Genomic DNA, 22,124 nt, shown 5'->3' on the forward strand with positions numbered 1-22,124 from the left:
AGAAACCTTCAGTTAAATGATTGAAGTTTTATTATTGATTGCTTCAGTGAATTCCTGGTATCAGCTCTTTTTCATTCTGTGTGTGTGTCTGTCTGTCTGTCTGTCTCTGTCTTTCTCTCTGTCTCTCACTTAAATATTTCCTCAGTGGATCTTATTTAATTCTTAAGAAAATCATGTTTTATTTTACTCTTTCTTTTACTGAAACTCAGCTCAAGTATAAGTTTTCTTCCACTCTAGAATGAAGTTAATGCATCTTTTGTTTATTTTAGTGCTCATGATCTCACAAAATGGGATCTGTTTGGCAATTGCTATAGATTATTGAAGACTGGAATTGAACATGGAGCTATGCCAGAACAGGTAGGAATTATCGATATTCTTTCTCTGTTTTAAAATTAAACTTCTCTGAAGTTATAATTTTAAAGCCTTTTATAGAAAGTAGTTGATAATTCTTTAATGCAGCCCTCTCCTTTGAGAATTATTACCATAGTGATTGACTGTTACTGTTAGTATATCACATATTCAGATGTGTTAGAGTCAAAAAAATTAGAGAACTTTTGCTATGATAATGCTCTTCTAGGGAAAATATGATTAATTACTACCATAACATAATGTAATGAAATTTTTTGATCATGACTGTATTCCAGGCTTTGTTCCAGGTATTTCACATCAGGCCTTAGGCATGGCTTAGCTTCTGTAGTTAAATAATTTTGGGAGCCTTTAGCAGATTTTAGAATTTTTTGTGCTCATGTGTTATAGTACATTAGGCAGGAATTGAGTAAACTTTGCCTAGTCTGAAGATGTGAGGAGAATAATTAGTTTAATTCTGCATGAGAAAGGAGTGGTTTCTATATTCTGCAGATACTCATAAAGACCAAAATAACAACTTTATAGTTGAATTTTGAGTGTAGGTCATATTTAGAGATTCTCTTTCTCATTCCCATTTGGTAATATAGAATGCTTCAGTGATACTTCAGCACTGTAAAGCAATAAGAATTTCAACACATATAGCAAAATGACAATTTCATATTAAAAATCAATCACAGAAGCCAGACATGGTAATGCCTGTAGTCATAGTGACTTGGGAAACTTAGAGAGATCCTTGAACCCAGCACTGCAAGGCCTGCCTGGTCCACTTGGTGATATCCCAGGTCAGAAAAAAAACCGGTCTGGAGATGTCTGTCACTCAGTGATAGAGTACTTGCCTAGCATACACAAGGCCCTGGGTTTCATCCCCACTACCATTTAAAAAAAAAAAAAAATTTTTTTTTAAATGTCTCACGTACCAGTGTTTTATTGTGATAGAGCCCTTTCCTTGTAATATGAAAGGCCTTGGGTTCCATCCTCAGCATCACCTCCAGAAAATTGCCTAACGTTCACCTTTTTGAACCCTGCTTCATGTAAAACCACTCTTAATACAACAAATGTCCCTGGTTATATTAGGTATTTTTATTGTAGTTAATGGTACAAGGTTAAATGTTTGAATTTTTTTTTCTCATTTATTACTGGCACTTCAATTTCCCATTTTTGTGATCTGAGTTTTCAGTACCCTATAACAATTCACTCATATTCTCAAAATACTCTTCAGGTTTGCAAGGAATTGAGAAGCATAAGCTACTCCCTTTTTGCTTTCCTCCTTTTGTTCAAGGAGAGACTAAAAATACATAACTCTCTTTCATCTGGGACTATAATGATGTCTAAAATTATTTTTTAATTCACTACATCATCATTACTACCTTAATACTGACTTGTAACGGTCTCACAGTGCTATAGTCTGATGTTATTTTGGTTTTTTATTACTTACTTTCACTGCATAGGTGTTATTTTCCTCATTTTGTATTAATTTGTCAAATAAAACATTTATGTGATATTTGTTTTAACTCTCTTTAACTTCTTAGACACAAATTCTAGTCTAGCTATGTGTACAAAATTTGAGTGCATGATTTGTCCATTTTAGCAGTTTTTGGAAACATCTCTTAAAATACCCAGTACTGAAGATATAAAAACTCTATATTCAACTAATTCTTTTTTCTTTTTCATGGGTACATTATGTAATTTTACATACATGGAATTCATTATGCTATATTCTTACATGCATAGAATATAATTTGCTGGATCTCCTTCCCTAGTACCTTCCCTTTTCCTCCCTTCTGCCCTAACCCTGATCCCCTTCTTCTACTCTTCTGCACTCTGATCTCTTTTATTATTATTATTAGTTTAATTTTTACATTAACATATATAGATATATATACAGAATTTAATGTTATATATTTGAAAACAGACATAGCATAATTTGATAGATTTTGTTGCCAGTACTTCCCTGTACCCTTCCATCCTCCCTCCATCTCAATCTCCTTCCTCCTCTTCCACTATTCTGTTGGTCTCCATTCTATTATCCTGAGCACCCCCCCACACTTTTTTTTAATATTCCTTTCTCCAAGCCCCCCCACTTCAGTATGTGACATAAAACATTTGACCCTTGACTTTCTGAATCTATGACTGAGCATGTTTTCTATTTCCATCCACTGACCAGCAGATGTACAGTTTTATTCATCTTTATGACTGAGTAGAATCCCATTATGTATATAAAGCATATTTTCCTTATCCATTCTCCTGTTGACAGGTACCTAGACTGGTTCCACAACTTGAATTTTATAAATTGTGCTGCTATAAATATTGGTATGCTTGTATCACTATAGTGTGGTGATTTTAGTTCTTTTGGACAAATACAAAGAAGTGAGATAGCTGATGGGTCCATTCTTATTCTTTTGAGGAAGCACCATATTACTTTGAGAAATAGTTGTATTAATTTGCTGTCCCACCTACAATGTGTGTGACTTTTCCCCCATATACTTTCCAGCATTTTTATTGTTATTCATATTCTTGATGATTGCCTTTCTAATTGGAGAAAAATGAAATCTCAAGTGTAGTTTCAATTTGCATTTCTCTGATTGCTAAGATTATCGAACATTTTTCATTTATTTGTTGACTATTTGTATTAATTGTTTTGAGAACTGTCTGTTTAGGTCGTTTGTCCCTTTATCAGTTGGGTTATTTGGTTTTTTGGTATTGAGTTATTTGAGTTCTTTATGTAGTCTGGATATTAATCCCCTTTCAGAAGAAAAGCTGACAAAGACTTTCTGCCATTCTGTAGGCTCTCTCTTTGTGCTCTCAATTATTTCCCTTACTGTCTAGCTTTTTAATTTGATGCCATTTCACTAATGATTCTTGGTTTTATTTCTTGAGTTTTATTAAGAAAGTCAGTGCCTAAGTCAATATGTTGGAATATTAGCCCTGTGTTTTCTCCTAGCAGTTGCAGTGTTTCTAGTCTAATTCCTAGGTCTTTTTGATCCATTTCATGTACATTCTTGTGCAGGGTGTGAGATAGGAATCTAGTTTCATTCTTTTACACATGAATATCCAGTTTTCCCAGCCCATTTGTTTATAAAAGACTTTTCTCCAATGTATGTTTTTGACCCCTTTGTCAAAGAGCGGATGACTGTGTCTGTGGATTTGTCTTGTGTTTTCTGTTCTATTCCATAGGTGGTCATATCTATTTTTAAGGCAAAAGATGTTTCATCATCCCTATCTTGTTTTGTGACTTTGTACCTGTTTCCTGTTGGTATAGTTTTAAATGTGATCTTGAATAGCATCTAAAAAAAAAAATAGACTATTAAATTTCTGCTTTAATGTATTGTTTCCAGAACTCCGAGTAGATTCTATAAATTGAAAATAAAAAGAGTATTCACAGAATTTTTTAAAAATATTATTGCTACATATGTAAATATACCAAAGAGAATTTTATCTTTATGTATATGTAAAAATACCAATCAAAAATGAATAAAATGGGGCTGGGGAAATAGCTCAGTCGGTAGAGTACTTGCCTTGTAAGCATAAGGCCCTGGGTTCGATCCCCAGCACCCCAAAAAAAAAAGAATAAAATAAAAGAGAAAGAGAAAGACCGGTAGAGCAGAAGAAGGAGAACAGAGGAAGGGGAAGAAAAGGGGAGAGAAGAATGGGGATTGAAATCAAATTCCTTGCATGTATGATTTTTGTCAGAATGAACTCAACTATTACATATAACTATAATGTTTTAATTTTCAAAAAGAAAAAAGATTGCTGTAGAACACAATAGTATGAGTAAACCCATTTAAAAAATGTAATCATACAGCACTAACTTTGGGCCTCTCTGGGTATCAATAATAGAAAATTTTCATTTTGTAGTTAGAATTTAAGTTGTTACATATAATTCATTTTTTTAAACTTTAATGAAAACCATATGAGATATATATGTGTATTTTCATCATATTGGTAAAACTAAAGCATAGGGATATTAAGTAATTTGCCTGGCACACCCACTCAAACCAAGCTTTTAAATTCTTTTCATTCTCTTCACATTTTCTGCTATTGATTTTCTACTACCACTGATACTAAGGAACTTGAACTATACTCGAACTGTGCCTTCTTAACCCCCATCCCATTCCTTCAGATATATTCCCCATGTTAGATTTTTTTCTGTATTTATCTTTTTTCTAAGTACCTTTTGGGCTGTTTTATTGGAAATAGGGGAGAGGGAGAGGGAGATTAGATGCTGATTTTCAATCCATTAGCATGAACTAGAAATCACCACATTACTTATATAATGTAGGGAGTGAGTTTAACTTAAGTCAGATTTTTTATTTTGGATAGATTATGACTTGTTGTATGCGTTAATAGAGTATGCTTTCATTGAAGACTATACACTTATATCCTTGCTAACATAGAAATTATTTCAGTTACCCACTTCCAAGTTCCTTGGGCATACCATATCAAAACCTTTCAGGATTCCTCTATCCTTTAATTATCCACCAAGATTCCTAAGTCAAAAAGCCAGGAAACTGGTGTTATGTACCTTTACTTCACCATCACACACATATACAAACACACATCCAACTTGCTACCTGCCTAGTCATTATTTACAAAAATATTTGACTGGTCCTAAAGATATGTTTTATAGTTAATTTTATTAGTTAATAGGTTCATTTTGACATGTTTATACAAGCATGGAATCTAATTTGCTCTAATTCAGTTCCCGGTACTTCTCCTTTTCCTCTCCTCCTGTGTCCCCCTATTCCCATTCCTCTACTATTGATCCTTCTTCTGTTTATTTATATATATTTTTAATTATTGTCATGTGACTATACCAAAAAGTGAGATTCACTGTGGTACAATCATATATGTACACAGGAAAATTTGGTCATATTCTTTCTACAGTTCTTTCCTTTCCCCATCCCTCCTCAATCCCCTTCCTCTGCTCCATGGATCTGTCTTCTATTTTCATGGAATTCTTCACACATTCCCCACCCCCTTTCCTTCTCTTCCCGCCCCCTCTAGCTTCCACATATGGGAGAAAACATTAACCTTTAACTTTCCAGGTCTGGTGTATTTCATCTAGCATCATGGTCTCCAGTTCTATTTACTAGCAACTGTCATGATTTTATTCTTTTTTATGGTTGACTAGAACTCCATTGTGTGTGTGTGTGTGTGTGTGTGTGTGTGTGTGTGTGTCTGTGTCACATTTTCTTTATCCATTCATTTGTTTACCAGCCTCTAGGTTGGTTCTATAACTGGCCTATTGTGAATTGTGCTGCTATAAACGTTGATGTGGCTGCATCCCTATAGTATATTGATTTTAGATCTTCTGGATAAATACTGAGGAGTGGATTACTGAGTCATATGAGTTCCATTCCTAGTGTTTTGAGGGATCTTCCATGCTTCTTTCCAGACTTGTCATACTAATTTACAATCCCATCAACAATGTTTGAATGTACCTTTTTCTCTATATCCTCTCCAACATTTTTTATTATTTGTGTTCTTGGAAATTTCCATTCTGATTAGGAGTAAGATGGAATATCAGGGTCGGTTTTTGTTTATTTGTTTTTGTGGGAATTTTTTTGTTTTGCTTTGGCTCTTCAGTTTATTGCATGAAGGAGTTACACTAGTCCAAGTTAAAAGCAGACCCCAAATGGTTACATTATACAAGTTCTGAGGTGTTTCAACTTATGACAAGAAACAGAAGGGAAATTCTACTCATTGCAAGGAAATACTCACTTAAACTTCAGTGAGCCACAAGTACTTAAAACCCATGACCCTTCAGCTATTCATCCTTAGCCCCACTCTATACCAGGAACTGGCACATGTTCTTGCACAGGTCACCCTGTAGCTGAATTACTTCTCCTTATTCTGGATGCTCAATTACAGTACCATTGCATGCAAATTTCTTCTTAAACGCCTTCACTAATTTATTTTTATAATAATCATCAGTGATCCCTTGGATAGTAGTAAGGGTCTTTCTGCTGTTTCTCTGAATTTTTATGTGAATATAATCCTCAGTGCCAGCAGGAAGCAGGTCATCACTCTTACTTGCATCAGCAAAGGAGTCCAAAGAATGAGGATTCTAAATAGCAGACATACAATATGATTCCGTTCCCTTGGTAGAAACGTCCTGCAGAAGGCAGTTGTCAGGCCTGCAGAAGACTGAGAGGGTTAGGCTGCTTGAGGTCGAGGGGGAGGCTGTTTGGTTCTTGGCAGAGGCTCAGTGACTGGGGCTCAGCGTAGTTCTTATTTGCATTTCCTGATTAATAGATACTCAACATTTTTTCACATATATATTGGCCATTTGTCTTTCTTCTTTTGAGAAATGTTTGTTTAGTTCTTTTGCCCATTTGGGTGTTTTTTGGTGTTAGGTTGTTCTATATTCTGGATATTAATCCCCTATTTTGTAGGTTGTCTAAAAATGCTCATTTCCTTTGCTATGCAGAATCTTTTTGACTTGATGCCATCCCTCTTATTGATTTTTGGTTTTATTTCTTGCACTTTAGGAGTTTTGTTAAGGAAGTTGATGCCTGTGCCAATGTGTTGAAGTGTTGAGTCTACATTTTCTTCTAGCAGTTGCAGTTTCCTAGATCTCTGATCCACTTTGAGAAATCAGTTGAAATCTGAATTGGTTTACCTCTAAATGTGACCTGCTGTTTTTCTCTTGCAGCTTTTAAAATTCTATCTTTAGTCCATATATTAGACATTTTCATCATAAGATGTCTTGGAGAAGATCTTTTTTGATCTTGCCTATTTGGACTTCTATATGCCTCTTGGCATCCCATTCCTAGGATTTGGAAATTTTTCTAGTATTATTTCATTGAAAAGAGTGTATATTCCTTTAGTTCGTATTTCAGAATCTTCATCTACCCCAGTGATTCTTAAATTTTTGTCTCTCAGTGTTTCTCTCATGTATCTTGAATATTTTGTTATGGTTCCTTAACATCTTTTCTTTGTCAACTTTATTTTCAAGATTATATACTTTGTCTTCAGGGTCTAAAAATCTGTCTTCAAAGTCATCTAATCCATTGATGATATTTTCCATCAAACATTTAATTTAATTTATTGAGTCTTTCATTTTTAGGATTTCCATTTGGTTCTTTTTCAGAATCTCTATCTCTTGACTGAAATAATCTTTGACTTCCTGTATTTTCTCTAATTTCACTCATTATCTCTTATATTAACTTATTGAACATTTTAACTATGATTTTCCAAAATTCTATCTTGGATATTTCTTCCACTGCAGTGTCAGTAGAATTAGCTGTTAAAGTGTGGGCAGTTTGGAGTGGTTTCTTCCCTTGTTTTTTAATATTACTTGTATGTCTACTGATTATTGAGGTGATATTCTTTTATGCTTAGGGACTATTTTCATGAGATTTCTTCTTTTACTAGCCCTGTGCTGAGTGAATATCCAGGTATTGATACTTAAACTCAATGTGTATCCTCTGCTATTTTCAGTATCAGCACCACTTTGACAGAAGCCAATGAACCCTATTTACTACAGTCACCTTAGAGCAAAACCACATACTCATCAGTCTTATGAAAAACAACTTGTTGATACTGTTCTCCACAGTTCCTCTAATCCAAGTATACACTTCTAGTAAAGTTGTCTTTGGTCAGCTCTTCCTTCATTGCCTCCTTTCTGCATTGTGGAGAGATCAGGAATTGCCACTTAACTCTGTTCCACCATCTTCTTCTTCCCCTAAAGATATTTTAATGGCTTATTAAAAGCAGTTACTAATTTCAAAAGACTTTTGTTCATTTTTATAAATTCTACCTCCTGAATATCTATTTGCTATATTCCTCCAGGCTCTACTACCTTAATTCCATCTCTCATATTTTCTCTTGTTAATTACTGCAGAAACTTCCTATTTTGTCTTAGTAACTTCAGTGTCATCCTTTCTCCAATCTAATCTCTGTTCCAGTATTTCTAAACTGTATGTATACATCAGAAACCCTTATGAAACTTCTTAACTACTTGATTCCTCTCAAGTACTATTGTGAGAATAGTTGGTTATAACCCCTTTAGAAGATTGTTGGCCTGTCTTTATCAAATTGAAAGTTGGATGTATACATCCTCTGAGCATTTGTAGTTTTAGGAAATTAGACTACAGATACATACTTGAATGTATGTATAAAGGTATAGGTACAAATTTTTATTAAATATAAAAGTTGAAATAATTAAATGTTCATGAATAGAGAACCAGTAAAATTAGTAGGATAGTTTTGATTCTTTCCAATTCTGTATAACTATGAATAAAATAATGAGGTAGATTTTTTCTTATGATTTACTGCTATATTGAATGAAAGGGGCAAGGAAGAGATCAGTATATGTAATTTCAAAGGGTGAGACAATCTTTATACACATCTAATTGACAGATTATTTCTGGGATATATAAAAACTATTAACTAAGGCTTTCTCAGTGGAAAACTAGAGATCTATAGCAGTTAGGAAACAATTTGAATTGTATATAATTTTATATTATGTAATCTGATGTTGATACTTTTTAAATTTAAAAATCCATTGTTTTACACTGAACAATTGTAAAATGAAATTTTATAAGATGTGTCATTTACAATAGCTACAAAAACATGAAATACTTAAATATAAAACAACAAAATAGGGGCTGGGGTTGTGACTCGGTGATAGAGCTCCTGCCTAGCACATGTGAGGCACTGGTTTAGATCCTCAGCACCACATAAAAATAAGTAAAAAAAAAAATAAGGATATTGTGTCCATCTACAACTTAAAAAATTTTTTTGAAAACTAACAAAATATGTGTGCAATCTGTATGCTGAAAGCTATAAATCAGTAGAAAAGAAATCAAAGAATGAAAATTACATTTATGAATTGGAAGATTCTATAGTGTTACTGTCAGTTCTCCTCAAACTGATCTGTAGATTTAACAGTTCTAGTTGAAATCTGAGTAGAATTTTTTTGTAGAAACTGACAACTTGACTCTAATATTCATATGGGAATTATTCACATGGAAGGGCAATGAATTTTAAAAGAGAAAATTTTTTTTAATTTTTAAAGAATTTTAAAAGAGAAGCGGAAAGGAGATTCACACTACCTGATTTCAGGATTGAAAACCCTAAGCAAGATGATGTGGTATTAAAGAAAGGATAGGTAGCCGGCCACAGTGCCACGTGCCTGTAATCTCCACTGCTTGGGAAGCTGAGGCAGGAGGATCTCAAGTTCAAAGCTAGCCTCAGCAACTTAGCGAGACCGTGAGCAACTCAGGAAGACCCTGTCTCTGAATAAAATATTTTAAAAAGGACTGGGGATGTATCTCAGTGGTTAAACACCCCTCGGTTCAATCCCCAGTACCAAAAAGAGAAAAAAGAAAGGATAAATATATATTGAAGAAGCAGGATAGAGTCCAGAATAAGATTCCTACCTACATGGTCAGTTGATTTTTTTTCACAAAGATACAAAAGCAGTTATTTAGAGAAAGAATAATCTTTCATCAAAAACATGCATGAAAAAAGAATTCATACTTATACCATATACAAAATTAATTCAGGGGCTGGGATTGTGGCTCAGTGGTACAGCACTTGCCTAGCATGTGTGAGGCACTGGGTTCGATTCTCAGCACCGCATACAAATAAATAAATAAAGGTTCAACAACTAAGAAAAATATTTTTTAAAAAAATTAAGTCAGCCAGGCGCTATGGAAAGCTGAGGCAGAATGATCACTGGAGCCCAGGAATTCATGATCATCCTGAGCAACATAGTGAGACCTGTTCTTAAAAAAAAGAAAAAAAAAAAAATCCCAAGATGGATTATAGACCTAAATATAAAACATGCTACTATAAAACCTCTAGAAGAAAACATGACAAAAATCTTTGTGACCTTGGTTTAATCAGAGATTTCTTAGGTATAACACCAAAAGCACAGAGAAAAAGAAATACAGACATTAATCTTCATCAAAATTAAAAACAAAGGCCAGTTTGCTGATGAATACTTATAAATCCCATATCTGATAAAGAACTTCTATCCAAAAATAGAAAGATCCCTCAAAATTCAATAGTAATAAAACAACCCAATATTTTAAAAATGAACAAAAGAATCGAACAGATACTACCAGATGAATGGCAAATAAGCACATACAAAGAAACATCATTTGTCATTAGAGAAGTGCAGGTTAAAACCACAGTGGGATACCACTACAAATCTATTGGAAAGACTAAAAAAGAAATAAAAATCTGATGTTACCAGATGCTTGTGAGGATAGAAAGCAATTGGAACTCTTACAGGGGCAGAAAACAGATTTTCAGGTCCAGGGAAGAGCCTGACTACAAAAGGATCTGGGGGAATTTGAGGAGTAATCAGTCTGTTTTATATCTTGATTGTTTTGCTGATTTACATGACTGTGTTTGTCAAAACTCACAGTACTATATGTCTAAATTATACAGTGAATTGTTTTTGATTGAAAAAATAAAAGAGGAGTGATTATTTCTCATCTAATGAAGATTTTTTCAAAGTCAGACCAGCATGTATTTCTAGGTTTAGGAAACCCCAGAAGGTAACACAACCTGAAGAACAAAAGAAAAACATCACATAGTGGAAATTTCAGAACCAAGAAAAGTTTGATATAATATTTATCCCCGTGGTACAAAACTCAAAGTTATATAATGATTGCAAAAAAGTACTTAAACTAAGAATGTAAGTTGTTAAACTATTTCTATTGAATTAATTTTCAGGGATGGAGCATGAACATTTGTACTTTAAAGAAAAAAATCTCTGTGGGTCATCCCTCAGAGGGTGGCTCAGGTGAAGTACATCTGATTTCTCAGACTACATCTAGCATGACACCGTATATGAAAGGCTCAAAAACTAGCAAGTTAAGCAGTGTGTCATCTAATGATGTGTGTAAATGATATGTGATTTAAAAAAACATTTTTAAGAGCAAGGGCAGGCTGGGGAGATAGCTCAGTTGGAAGGTTAGAAGCAAAGTTACTGGTATTAGGGTTGGAGGTGATATAATACAACATTTTTGAAGTTCCAGGTATTATGTTTAAAAAACTGACCACAAATGGAACCACTACTTTTTGCTATTGCTAGTATGATTGCATGATTTTTTTTTTAAACATCTAATCTTAGCACTCTGCTGTCTAGGATCTCTCTGCATTTTGTGACTTTTTTTTTTAATAGCATCCAGATTTCTTTTGTCCTAGAAAGGTGACCATTGTATTATCCAAAAGAGTATTCTCTTAAAAGTAAAAGGAGATACTATTAATAATTGGTCTAGGATGTAAGCATAAACAAGAATGTATGTTCACCCTCCTGTAAGGTCCTCTGATCTGCTTTCTTCTCATTCAGCCTCATTTTATGTTTATACATGGGCTTTATTATTTATTCAGTTTATCAGAGCATTCTTTCAAATTTCCATTTTTTTATTCCTATGTCTCTTTGTTGTAAGATTAGATCTTAACACTTTCAGATTTAGTATAGAGGGCTTGGGGTGTAGCTCAGTGTTAATAGCAAGCACTAGGTCCTGGGTTCAATACCCTACACACACACACACACACACACATACATACACACACATATATTTATTACAGTATTATATTTATTAACAAATATATATACATATGTATAATAGATGTTCAGATGTTTGCTGTCTAGGAATGTTTTCCTAGGATCACTTTTTTTTTTTGGTACTGGGGGTTAAACCCAGGATGTTCTACCACTGAGCTACATCTCCAGTCCTTTTTAATTTTTTAATTTTGAGACAGGATCACATTAAGTTGCTGAGTTCCTGCCTAAGTTGCTAAAACTGGCCTTGAACTTCCTGCCTCAGCCTTCCAAGTCTCTGGGCTTACAAGCGTGCACCACTGTGCCTGGCCTATTATCACTTTTACTTACTGTCTAGTGTGTGAGCCTCTTCTTTCCCCTCAAAACCTGATCCTGTATGTGTATACTTTATCTGACCAATTATTAAATTGTAGTTGATATTTATTTATCTTCCCATTAGGTCAGGAATTTGTTTTTTAGTTCTTGTTCCTAGCAGAAAACTTAGGTTCTGAACTCATAGCTTTTTGAAAAATAATGAGTGGTGAGATACTGTTTTGTATCTTTTCATTTTAGTATATTTTGCATGGCTACTGTGGTATATATCATTTTGATATTTTTGTTTGCTTTTTTTTTTTTTTTTCCCCTACTACTTCTTATGGAACTTGGGATTGAACCCAAGGATGTTCTAACACTGAGCTGCATCCCCAACCCATTTCATTTTGAGACAGTCTTGCTAAGTTACCCAGGATGACCTAATGCTTGAGACTTCTGCCTCATCCTTCTAAATATCTGGGATTACCTGCGTATGCCAATAGAACTGGCCATTTTGTTTTTCAAATGGTGGTTATTTTATGTTTTCACAAATTTATGTATTAGATCATTATTTGTGTATGTCTATAAAATTACCTTTCCTCATGTTATGCCTTCTTTTGAGTTTTTAAATTTAGATTTAAAAATTTCATCTGATCCATGAAGTCATAAAAATTGTACATATTAATGGGGTAACAATTGATGTTTCTATACATATGTGGGTTGTCTCAAGTTAGATATATCTGTGTCCTCAAACACCTTTTCTTTATAGTGAAAACTCTACATATACTTTTTCCAGCTTTTCGAAATGCGTAATTCATTATCATTATCTGTACTCACCTTGGGGGTTTTTGTTCTGTGTTGGTAAGAAAAAAAAAAAAATAGCATGAGATCTAGTTAGTTTCTTTCTTTTTTCTTTTAATTTTCTTTTGTTACCGGGGATTGAACCCAGGGGCGCTTAACCGCTGAGCCACATCCTTAGTCCTTTTCATTTTTTAGTTTGAGACAGGATCTCACTAAGTTGCTTATGTCCTCACTAAGTTACTGAGTCTGGCTTTGAACATGAGATCCTCCTGCCTCACTCAGCCTTCTGAGCTGCTGGGATTTTAGGCATGTGGATAAATTTTTAAGCATGTTAACTATGAGCACAATGATGTTGTATATTGGATCTTTAGTTTCCCTTTAATTTATAGACATTTTTGATGTTAATTGTTCTTTATGTCATTTGTTGCATATTTTACCACTAATAATATTACATATTTTACATTATGTTATCTATGTATTTTTTGATTTTTTTTTTTTTTTTTTTTTTTTTTTTGGTTTTTTTTGGTTTTTTTGGTTTTTTTGGTTTTTTGGGGGGTTTTTTTTTGTGGTGCTGGGAATTAAACCCAGGGCCTTGTGCTTGTGAGGCAAGCACTCTACCAACTGAGCTATCTCCCCAGCCCTGATTTTTGTTTTTAAAAATTCAGAAGTATCAGTTGTTTTCTGGATTGTTTGGGGTTTTCTTTTGTTTTGTTTTGTTTTTTCTTTGTTCTCATGTTTACAATGGGGAGGGAGGAGAGGAGGAAGAGGAGAAATATTGGGGAATGATATCAGCCCAATTATATTGTTATATTTTGTACATGTATGAATATATAATAACAAATCCTACCTTTATGTATGACTATAATGCACCAATTAAAAAATATGGGGTGGAGCTTTTCCAAATCATTTAAAAACTCATTAATAGTCTTATTTTTTTAAATACTTTTTTTCCCCAAGTACTGGGAATCAAACTCGGGGCCTGGCACATGCTAGGCAAGCACTCTACCAGTAAACTATATCCCCAGTCTTATTTTATTAGATCTAAATATTTCAAATTTATTTGCATGAATCTTTTTAAGTAAACATTATCTTGAAATTATGGTATGCCATACTTCCACCCTTTTACATGATCCTGTTTCCAAAAAATATCATTATTATTATAATGGTTTAGATGTATGTTCTCTAGACAACTGTTTGCCTGTGTTAATCTCAGCTTTCACAGATACCAAGAGAAATTGTTCAGTGAGTCTTATAATCGGATTACTGAGATTGGAAGTAACAAGATCTTTTTAAAATACAGCTTACACTATGTTTGGGGAGAAAAAAATAATGCCAAGAACCTTTTATAAGTAGGCCTGAGGTTGTATAATGTAGACTTCTGGTCTTGTACTGTATATAAAACCTCCTTTTGGACATTAGTAGAGAGAGAGATTACCAAAGAAGTGTCTAATATTTACACTGAACTTATTGTCAACTTATTCTTCATATCTTTCCTTGCTTCAGATGCTTGGAATTTGTACATAAACTTGATAGTGATATCCTAGAGCCCTGAATTGTCAAGTATTGATGTGCTTTAACCCTTTATGTAACCATTCTTTGGGAAGGCTTTTAATTTTTAAATGACAGAAGTTAAACTTGTAATGCCTGAATTTTTTACTTGAGTTTTTCATGCTTCTAAAGATTTTATTTACTTAAATTTATGGTATAGTGTGTCTGCTAATCTATTAGTGCTACTAACGTATTAGTACATTGGATAGGAGTTAGGAATATTTCTTCTTTACTACTTATTTGTTACTTTATCTCATTTTTGCGTCAGTGTTGTGCTTTTCTTAACGTTTCTTCAAGAAAAAAATATGTATCACTGCCAACTGTGGTTTTTGCCCTATTAGTTACTATTGTTTTTTAATTACATATAATAGGATTGTTTTTCCTTTTTATGTACAGTCTTGTGAATTTTAACATGTGTGTAGATTTTTAAAGTCACCACCACAGTAAGAATACAGAACAGTTTACCAGTTCTGCATACTGTTCCTTTATAGTCATATGCTTTCCCCACCTGCAACTCTTGGACACCAGTGTTTTCCATTATTACCATTTTTTCTTTATGAGATTTCCAGATTAGTGGAATCAGATAGTATATAGCCCTTTGGAGCATGATATATTCACTGAAGATAGTTAGTGACTTTGAGATTAATCAAAGTTGTAAATCAACCTCTTTTTACTACTGAATAATATTACAACTTTTTTTCTGCTCAGTTTCTTTTTATTGCTGAGTAATAATACACTCTTTAGATATATCACAGGTTATTTTATCCATTAACTCACTGAAAGATATTTTTGCATTATTTCCAACTTTTGGCTTTCACAGCTAAGGCTATCATTAACATTTGAGTACAGATTTTTGTTTCAACATAAGTTTCCATTCCTTTAAAGTAAATGCCATGCATATAATTGTGAGGTCTTGCTCTAAGTGTATATTTAATTTTATTAGAAACTGCCAGACCAGTTTTCAGAGTGGCTGTGCTATTCTGCATTCCTACCAGCAGTGCATGAGAGTTCCAGTTGTTCTGCATCCTTACCAATGTTTGATAATGTCAGTAATTTTTACTTTAGCCTTCCTGCTAGGTACATAACAGTGTCTTACTGTGTTTAACAGATAATTTATTTCCCTAATGCTAATGATGTTAAACATTTTTTCATGTTCTTATTTGCCACTCTTATATCCTCTTTGGTGAAGCCATATTGATTATTTTATTTGCATCTAAAGGATCTTTTCAAAGAGGACGTCATCACTCATATTAATCTAGTCTAACAATGATAGAGTAGTATTGAATATCAGTAACAGACTGGCATTTAGTCCTCTCTTCTGTCACAACCATGTCCACTAATCTTCCTTCTCCTTAAGGTCTCTTGAAAGCAGAAAACAAGAGTGCAAATTTATCAACTCTTGTTATGTAGATTTTCTGAATTTATATATATATATATATATAATATACATGTACATATATATTACATGTATATAATTATTTTTCCTTACTGTTATCCATAGTCTCAAATCAGATTTGATCTTCCATGTACATTTAGTTTTTCTAGACTTAACTACGCCAGAAGCTTTTTTCTCAGTATTAATTTACATTAGTAACATGTAATCTTCAGGATATGTGATATCAGTAACTGAAAGCTGATTGATTCCCCCTGGTTCAGTCTGCTAATCACAGATAAAAAGCTGTAGTTCTTTAAAGACATAAAGTTAAGGAAATTTAGATGAAGTTAAAGAGGCTGATAATTTTATATTAGTTAATATGGTACTAGTCTCAGTAATAGATTAATCTTCAAAATCTCAGTGTTAGCACAGTATAAATTTATTTCTCACACCCATAACCATAAAGGACCATTAGGTAAAGCAGGTGGTCACTGCTCCACTTACTTTCAGGAACTGACATTTGCTGGGGCATTGGTATCCTGCTGGCTAAAAAAAAAAGTCTGGGGGCAAGATAGAAAAGATACTACTGCTTTTTTTTATTATTTTTTTATTTTTTTAAGTAATTTATTTTTTTAGTTGGTAGATGGACACAATACCTTTATTTTTATGTGGTGCTAAGGATCAAACCCAGTGCCTCACACATGAGAGGCAAGCACTCCACCATTGAGCCACAACCCCAGTCCCTCCTGCTTCTTAATTTACCTACAAATGTGCAATACACATTAGTGTTTCCTCCCAGGAAAATCGTTTCCTCATGGAAACATGAAGACAGAAAAATGGGATGGAAAGAAATTCTTAGTCATCAGACTAATACTTGCTGCTATTTGAACATCCTCCTTAGGGTCAGAGCATTGTTAATCAAGAAAAAAAACAGAAGAGGAGGGTAGTAATCACAGGCTAGAAGAGTTTTGGCTTTTTTAGTTTCTTATTGCTTGTCCTTGTTTTATCTGTGCTCCAAAAATTACGAAGTTACTGAGTAAATGGCTCCTGGATAAGTTAGGATAACATTGCTAGTGTGGAGGATAAATATCCAAATGACTGATAGTGAAACTTGGATGGAATAGTTCTGAATTTTCTTTTGACATTTGATTTTCTTTTGACATTTGACCTTATGTAACTATGCTATTACATAAAGGTACCTGTGAGAAAGCAAAATCCTTTCCAGGCAGTGAGAGCAAACTTTTTATTTTAAAATAATGCATTGAAGCTCCTTTAAAAGTCAACTTACGAACCTGAGCACAGTGGCTCACACTTATAACCCAGCAACTTGGGAGGCTGAAACAGGAGTATGGCAATTTAGCAAGACCCCTTTTCAAAATAAAAAGCGGGGATAATAAAGTGTTTCTGGGTTCAATCCCCCAGTACCAGTACCACCACCACCACCTCAAAAAAAATTAAAAAGGACACTAATATGTGAGACAATAAAATGGGAATTCTCTATTTGAAACAGGTATTAGAGTAGCCAAATGTATTTCTCCATAAGCACCATCAAGAAACTTCTATAAAACTATGGAGGAGTTTGAAAAATTCCTAATTTATGTCAGTGGAAAAGTAAAAGGAAAGAAATTTATATTGGTGGAGAGTTGAATAAATGATGCAACCAAAATTAAGCAATTCTTCAACCTTATTTTATAGATTTTATTCTCCCATTTATTATTATTAATTTGAATGTTATTCTCTAGTAATTTAATAACTGATGTTTCAGACTCAGTAGACTTGTTTAGTGGGGGAGTTTCTTTTTGTTTTTGTTTTGTTTCTATTTTTTGTTTGTTTATTTTGCAGTGCTGGGAATCAAATCCAGGGCCTTGTGCATACTGGGCAAGTACTCTACCACTAAGCTACACACCTGCTAAAATTTGAGAGATTTTTTTAAAAATCTTGCCTTTTCCTTCCACAAACCTCTTTTACCATTGTACTTGGCATTATAAATGACAGTTTATCAAAAGGGTCTCAGGACCATTAAGGTATACTATCTTTGAGCATCTTCTAAGTATACTAAGGTGATTTATTTAGCACAAATCTTTACAGTGTGTCCATAGTCTTGTTTCTGCTTTTTGACATGAATGAGTCATTTAATTATTATGTTTATTGAAATCCTGACGTTGTCATCTGGGTACAGTGCTGCACTCCTGTAATCGCAGCTACTTGGGAGGCTGAGGCAAGAGGAATTGCAAGTTCAAGGCCAGCTTGGGCATTTAGCAAGACCCTGTCTCAAAATAAAAGGTACTGGGGTTCAATCTCCAGTACTCAAAAAAAGAAAAGAAAGGAAAAGCACCCCCTCAGTCCTATAATTCTTATGAGTTATTTTCAGTGTTCAAGTAGGCACTTTGGAGATATCTTTTGCTTAAATGTTCTGAAACATGGTAATTTTAAAGTAAAACTAGCAAAGCTTGCAACTACTTTCAGCAGCATTCCATTTATGGATTTCTCTCTCAACTTATTCTCTGTATATGTTTATTTTTATGATTTTTAGTTTACCATAGGGAGATGATAATAGAGACACTAAAATTATCAAGTAAAATAATAGAATATCATTTTATCAGATATGTTTTGTTGCAACAGAGGAACATTATGGATTTAAACAAAAATTTACTAAAAGTTCTACCCAAAATGGAATTCTCTTTTGTTATGAATCTTAGTTAATTTTATTTTCCTGAATTTATTATTTGTCTCCCTAAAAAATAAGGACCAAAGACTTGAACCAGATATTTCAAAACTGGAGGAATATAGATGCCAATAATAAAATTTTTGTAAAAAAGCAGCCATTCTCATTGTAATTAAAAAAAAGTAAATTAAACCCTCATTTAGATCCTACTCATAGAAAATAGAATTACCAAACATAAGACATCTGATTATATCAAATGTGGAGCCTCAATTAACTAGTAATAACTACTACATATAATCATTTTAGATACAGTTGATAATATCAAATAAAGTTAAATCAATCCAGTTTCTAGAACTGTGGTTCTCAAAATATAGTTAGGGGACCATCCTTAGGGGGTTTTCAGGGGAGATCCATGAAGTCAAAACTATTTTCAGAGGAAAATGAGATGTTACTTGTGTTTATTCTTTTTCATTCTCTCGACTGTTATTTAAGGAAGTATTGATATTATAACAGAAATATCCATATTTACCTACAGAAGATACTAATACTTTCTCATTTCAGCTACTTATCTGTGTGACACTAGATTTTCTTCATATACTTAATTTAAACAATACATTACAAAAGAAAATGCAGAAGCAGATAGGAAAATCCCCTTTTCTATTAAAGCAGACTAAAGAGATTTGCAAAAATCTGTCATTCTTAATAAAATTTTGTGTTTTATAAATTTTAGTGCATTTTAGGGGCTGGGGTTGTAGCTCAGTGGAGAGCACTTGCCTAGCACATGGGAGGCACTGGGTTTAATCCTCTGCACCACATATAAATAAAGTATTGGGTTCATCTACAACTAAGAATAAAAATATTAGTGCATTTTTCAGAAAAATTTAAGATATAGTCAGTGATGTTTTTTATTTGAATTAAGTATCTTATGAAAAATTTCTTGGTTTTCTAATATGGTACTATTTATAGGTATACCCCACATAAACAACAACCCTGTAACAAGATCCTGAGAACCTCTAACCTAGAAAAATCCCAGACTTATATGTAGTTAAAATATTCTGATTGCCAGATACATCAGAATAACTTATTCATGGGAGAAGAAAGAGATTACATTGAGATGAGATGCTAGTAGTGTTCCATTTCTTGATCTGGAGTTTGGTTACACACACTTTTACTTTATGTTCATTCATTAAACTTTATATTTGTTCTATGCCCCTTTGGTATAAATATTACTTTTCACATTAAAGACACTTTAAAAACAAAGTAAGTAGAATATTTAAGTTTTAAAATTTGGATAAAAATAATTTCGTAGATTTCCTTTAAAAGATCTACATAAAATATAACATTATATTTGTATTTTAACATGTTATTGAGGTACATATTATCAAGATATGTTCTGCCCTTGCACACCTGTAATTCCACCAACTTGGGAGGCTGAGGTAAGAGGATTGCAAGTTCGAGTCCAACCTCAGCAATAGCAGGACCCTGGCTCAAAATAAAAAATAAAGAAGGGGGACTGGAGGTAACTCAGTGGTAACATGACCCTCGGTTCAATCTCCAGTACCCCTAACCAAAAAAAAGACATTCTGTTTTTATTCTCTAGGTGAATATGTTGGTTTATCTTTTGTTTAACCAAGTATTTTATCCATTCTCAATAATTCTGTAAAAATTGGACTTGAACTTTATTTTATTATAAATAACCATTGTAAGTATTACTCTCTTAATATTGTGAAAACATAAATTGTCTCACTTGTTTGAATTTTTTATTGAATAACTTTTTTTCATTTGATACAGATAGTTGTACAAGCACTGCAATGTTCCCATTACTCGATTCTTTGGCAGTTGGTGAAAATTACTGATGGTTCTCCTTCCAAAGTAAGTAAAGAGTTTCTGTAGGCAGAAAGGTTATTATTGTAATAATAACCTTGCTTAACTCATTGTTAAATAATTTATCAGTTATATAAATTATTATAATCTTTAATAAAAATATGGTAATTTATTGTTAGCATTTCTGGCTTTATGAGTATTGTGTTTACCTCTTTTGGAAAATATCCAGTCTTCAAGCAACAGACAGACACACAATTTATACATATGCAAACATAAGCACATACAACATACAGTCAAAATACTTATAAGAAGTAACCATGGTAGACACAAGAGCTCTATAGGTGACATGCTATATAGTAGAACAAATAGTGAAGGTAAATGTAGCTTTTGATTCTGGCTGTATGGCATCTATGAGTTCAAAGCACAGCTCTCTTTTAAGTTAAAAACAAACTTAAAATATTAGCTACTTTGTTTATTTATTTGTCTTGTTTCAGTCTATTCATAATCACGCAAAACTAAAAGGAAAACAGGCCAGGGATTAAGTGTAAGTAGAATCAAAGAAAATTTAAAAAGTACTGAAAGCTTTATTTCACACTGAGAGTCTTTAATACAGAAAAAGCACAACATCCTTCCAAAGTAGTATGTCTAGTATGTGGCCATATATCTCTGAAAAATTGAAATCCTAAAGAGCTATGCCAGGCACAAGGGTAAACAGAAATAAGTGCATACTTGATCCATTCATGAAGTGGGAGTTAAGGAAAATTGTCTGTCTTAAAATTTTTCATTGATTAAGGTGGGGACAGATAAATCTCCCTGGAAAGTTTATAACCATGAACTAGTTTTCACTCAGGTTTTATTCTGGATTCTAACTATTTTAGTGGTTTAAAAAGAAAAGAAAAATAATAACAAGTTATTTTTATTTTAAGTGTTCTAAAGTGGTGGTATCCCCAAATACCTAACAGAGTCAAATCTAAATCTCTTGAAGAAACATGCCTTAAAGAATGTCCACAAATAAAATTTTAACGAAAGTAAATTCACTATAAAAAAATCACTTAAAAGAAAACAAGAAACCATGAATAGAATCATGAAGGGAATCAAGACAAAAAATACCTCACACATTATAATTACCTGACAAATATAAAAATAAGTTTTTCAATGGTTTCATGAAATGAAAGAGGCTTGAACATACCAGTAAATAGTGAACATTTGATAGAGAACCAAATAAAGATTCTAAAATGTTTACCTATCCTAACAAAACAAAAGCTGTTTCATCCTAAAGATAATTAATGTTTGCATATAAAACCAGCAGCTTAATATGGAGCATTCTTTCTCAGAGAAACAATCTTTTTTCTTTTTTTCCTCCTAATTTGAGGATTTCTTTACATTTGCATCTGTAAAATAGATATAATAATCCCATATATAATAAATCATTTGAGTCTCAACCTCGTGCTTACTGTTAGTGCTCTTTAAATTATTGTATTAAGCTTTTAATACAACTAGTTCTGGAGAGTTTTGTTGTAGATTTTGTTTTTAACAAATTTTTTAAGGGCCCATTTGTTGATGCCTCTGATCACAAATTCATAGTATTTGTTAATCATTTGATTGTTACACAGGTACATTTCATTCATCATTCTTTATGCCTATGTGCATTTAGATGGGAAATTACTATGATTTTAAATGTCAGAGTTATAATGCCATTTAAAAGTATATGGAGGAATCAGTAATGA

The 22,124-nt window shown here is 33.1% G+C and overlaps 1 protein-coding gene and 1 pseudogene across 3 annotated transcripts in view; one reads left to right on the top strand and one right to left on the bottom strand.

Moving 5' to 3' along the window:
• Positions 1-22,124, top strand: part of Stag1 (stromal antigen 1) — a 378,160-nt gene that overhangs the window by 314,163 nt on the left and 41,873 nt on the right. For all 3 annotated transcript variants that reach the window (XM_047563511.1, XM_047563510.1, XM_047563509.1), the window contains 2 exons: positions 270-357; positions 20,365-20,445. In XM_047563511.1, coding sequence (XP_047419467.1) covers positions 270-357; positions 20,365-20,445 — 169 coding nt within the window. The remainder of the gene's footprint in view (positions 1-269; positions 358-20,364; positions 20,446-22,124) is intronic.
• Positions 6,113-6,448, bottom strand: LOC124992573 (eukaryotic translation initiation factor 1-like; annotated as a pseudogene).

The sequence above is a fragment of the Sciurus carolinensis genome, chromosome 9, assembly GCF_902686445.1.
Source record: "Sciurus carolinensis chromosome 9, mSciCar1.2, whole genome shotgun sequence".
In the NCBI taxonomy this organism is placed as follows: domain Eukaryota; kingdom Metazoa; phylum Chordata; class Mammalia; order Rodentia; family Sciuridae; genus Sciurus; species Sciurus carolinensis.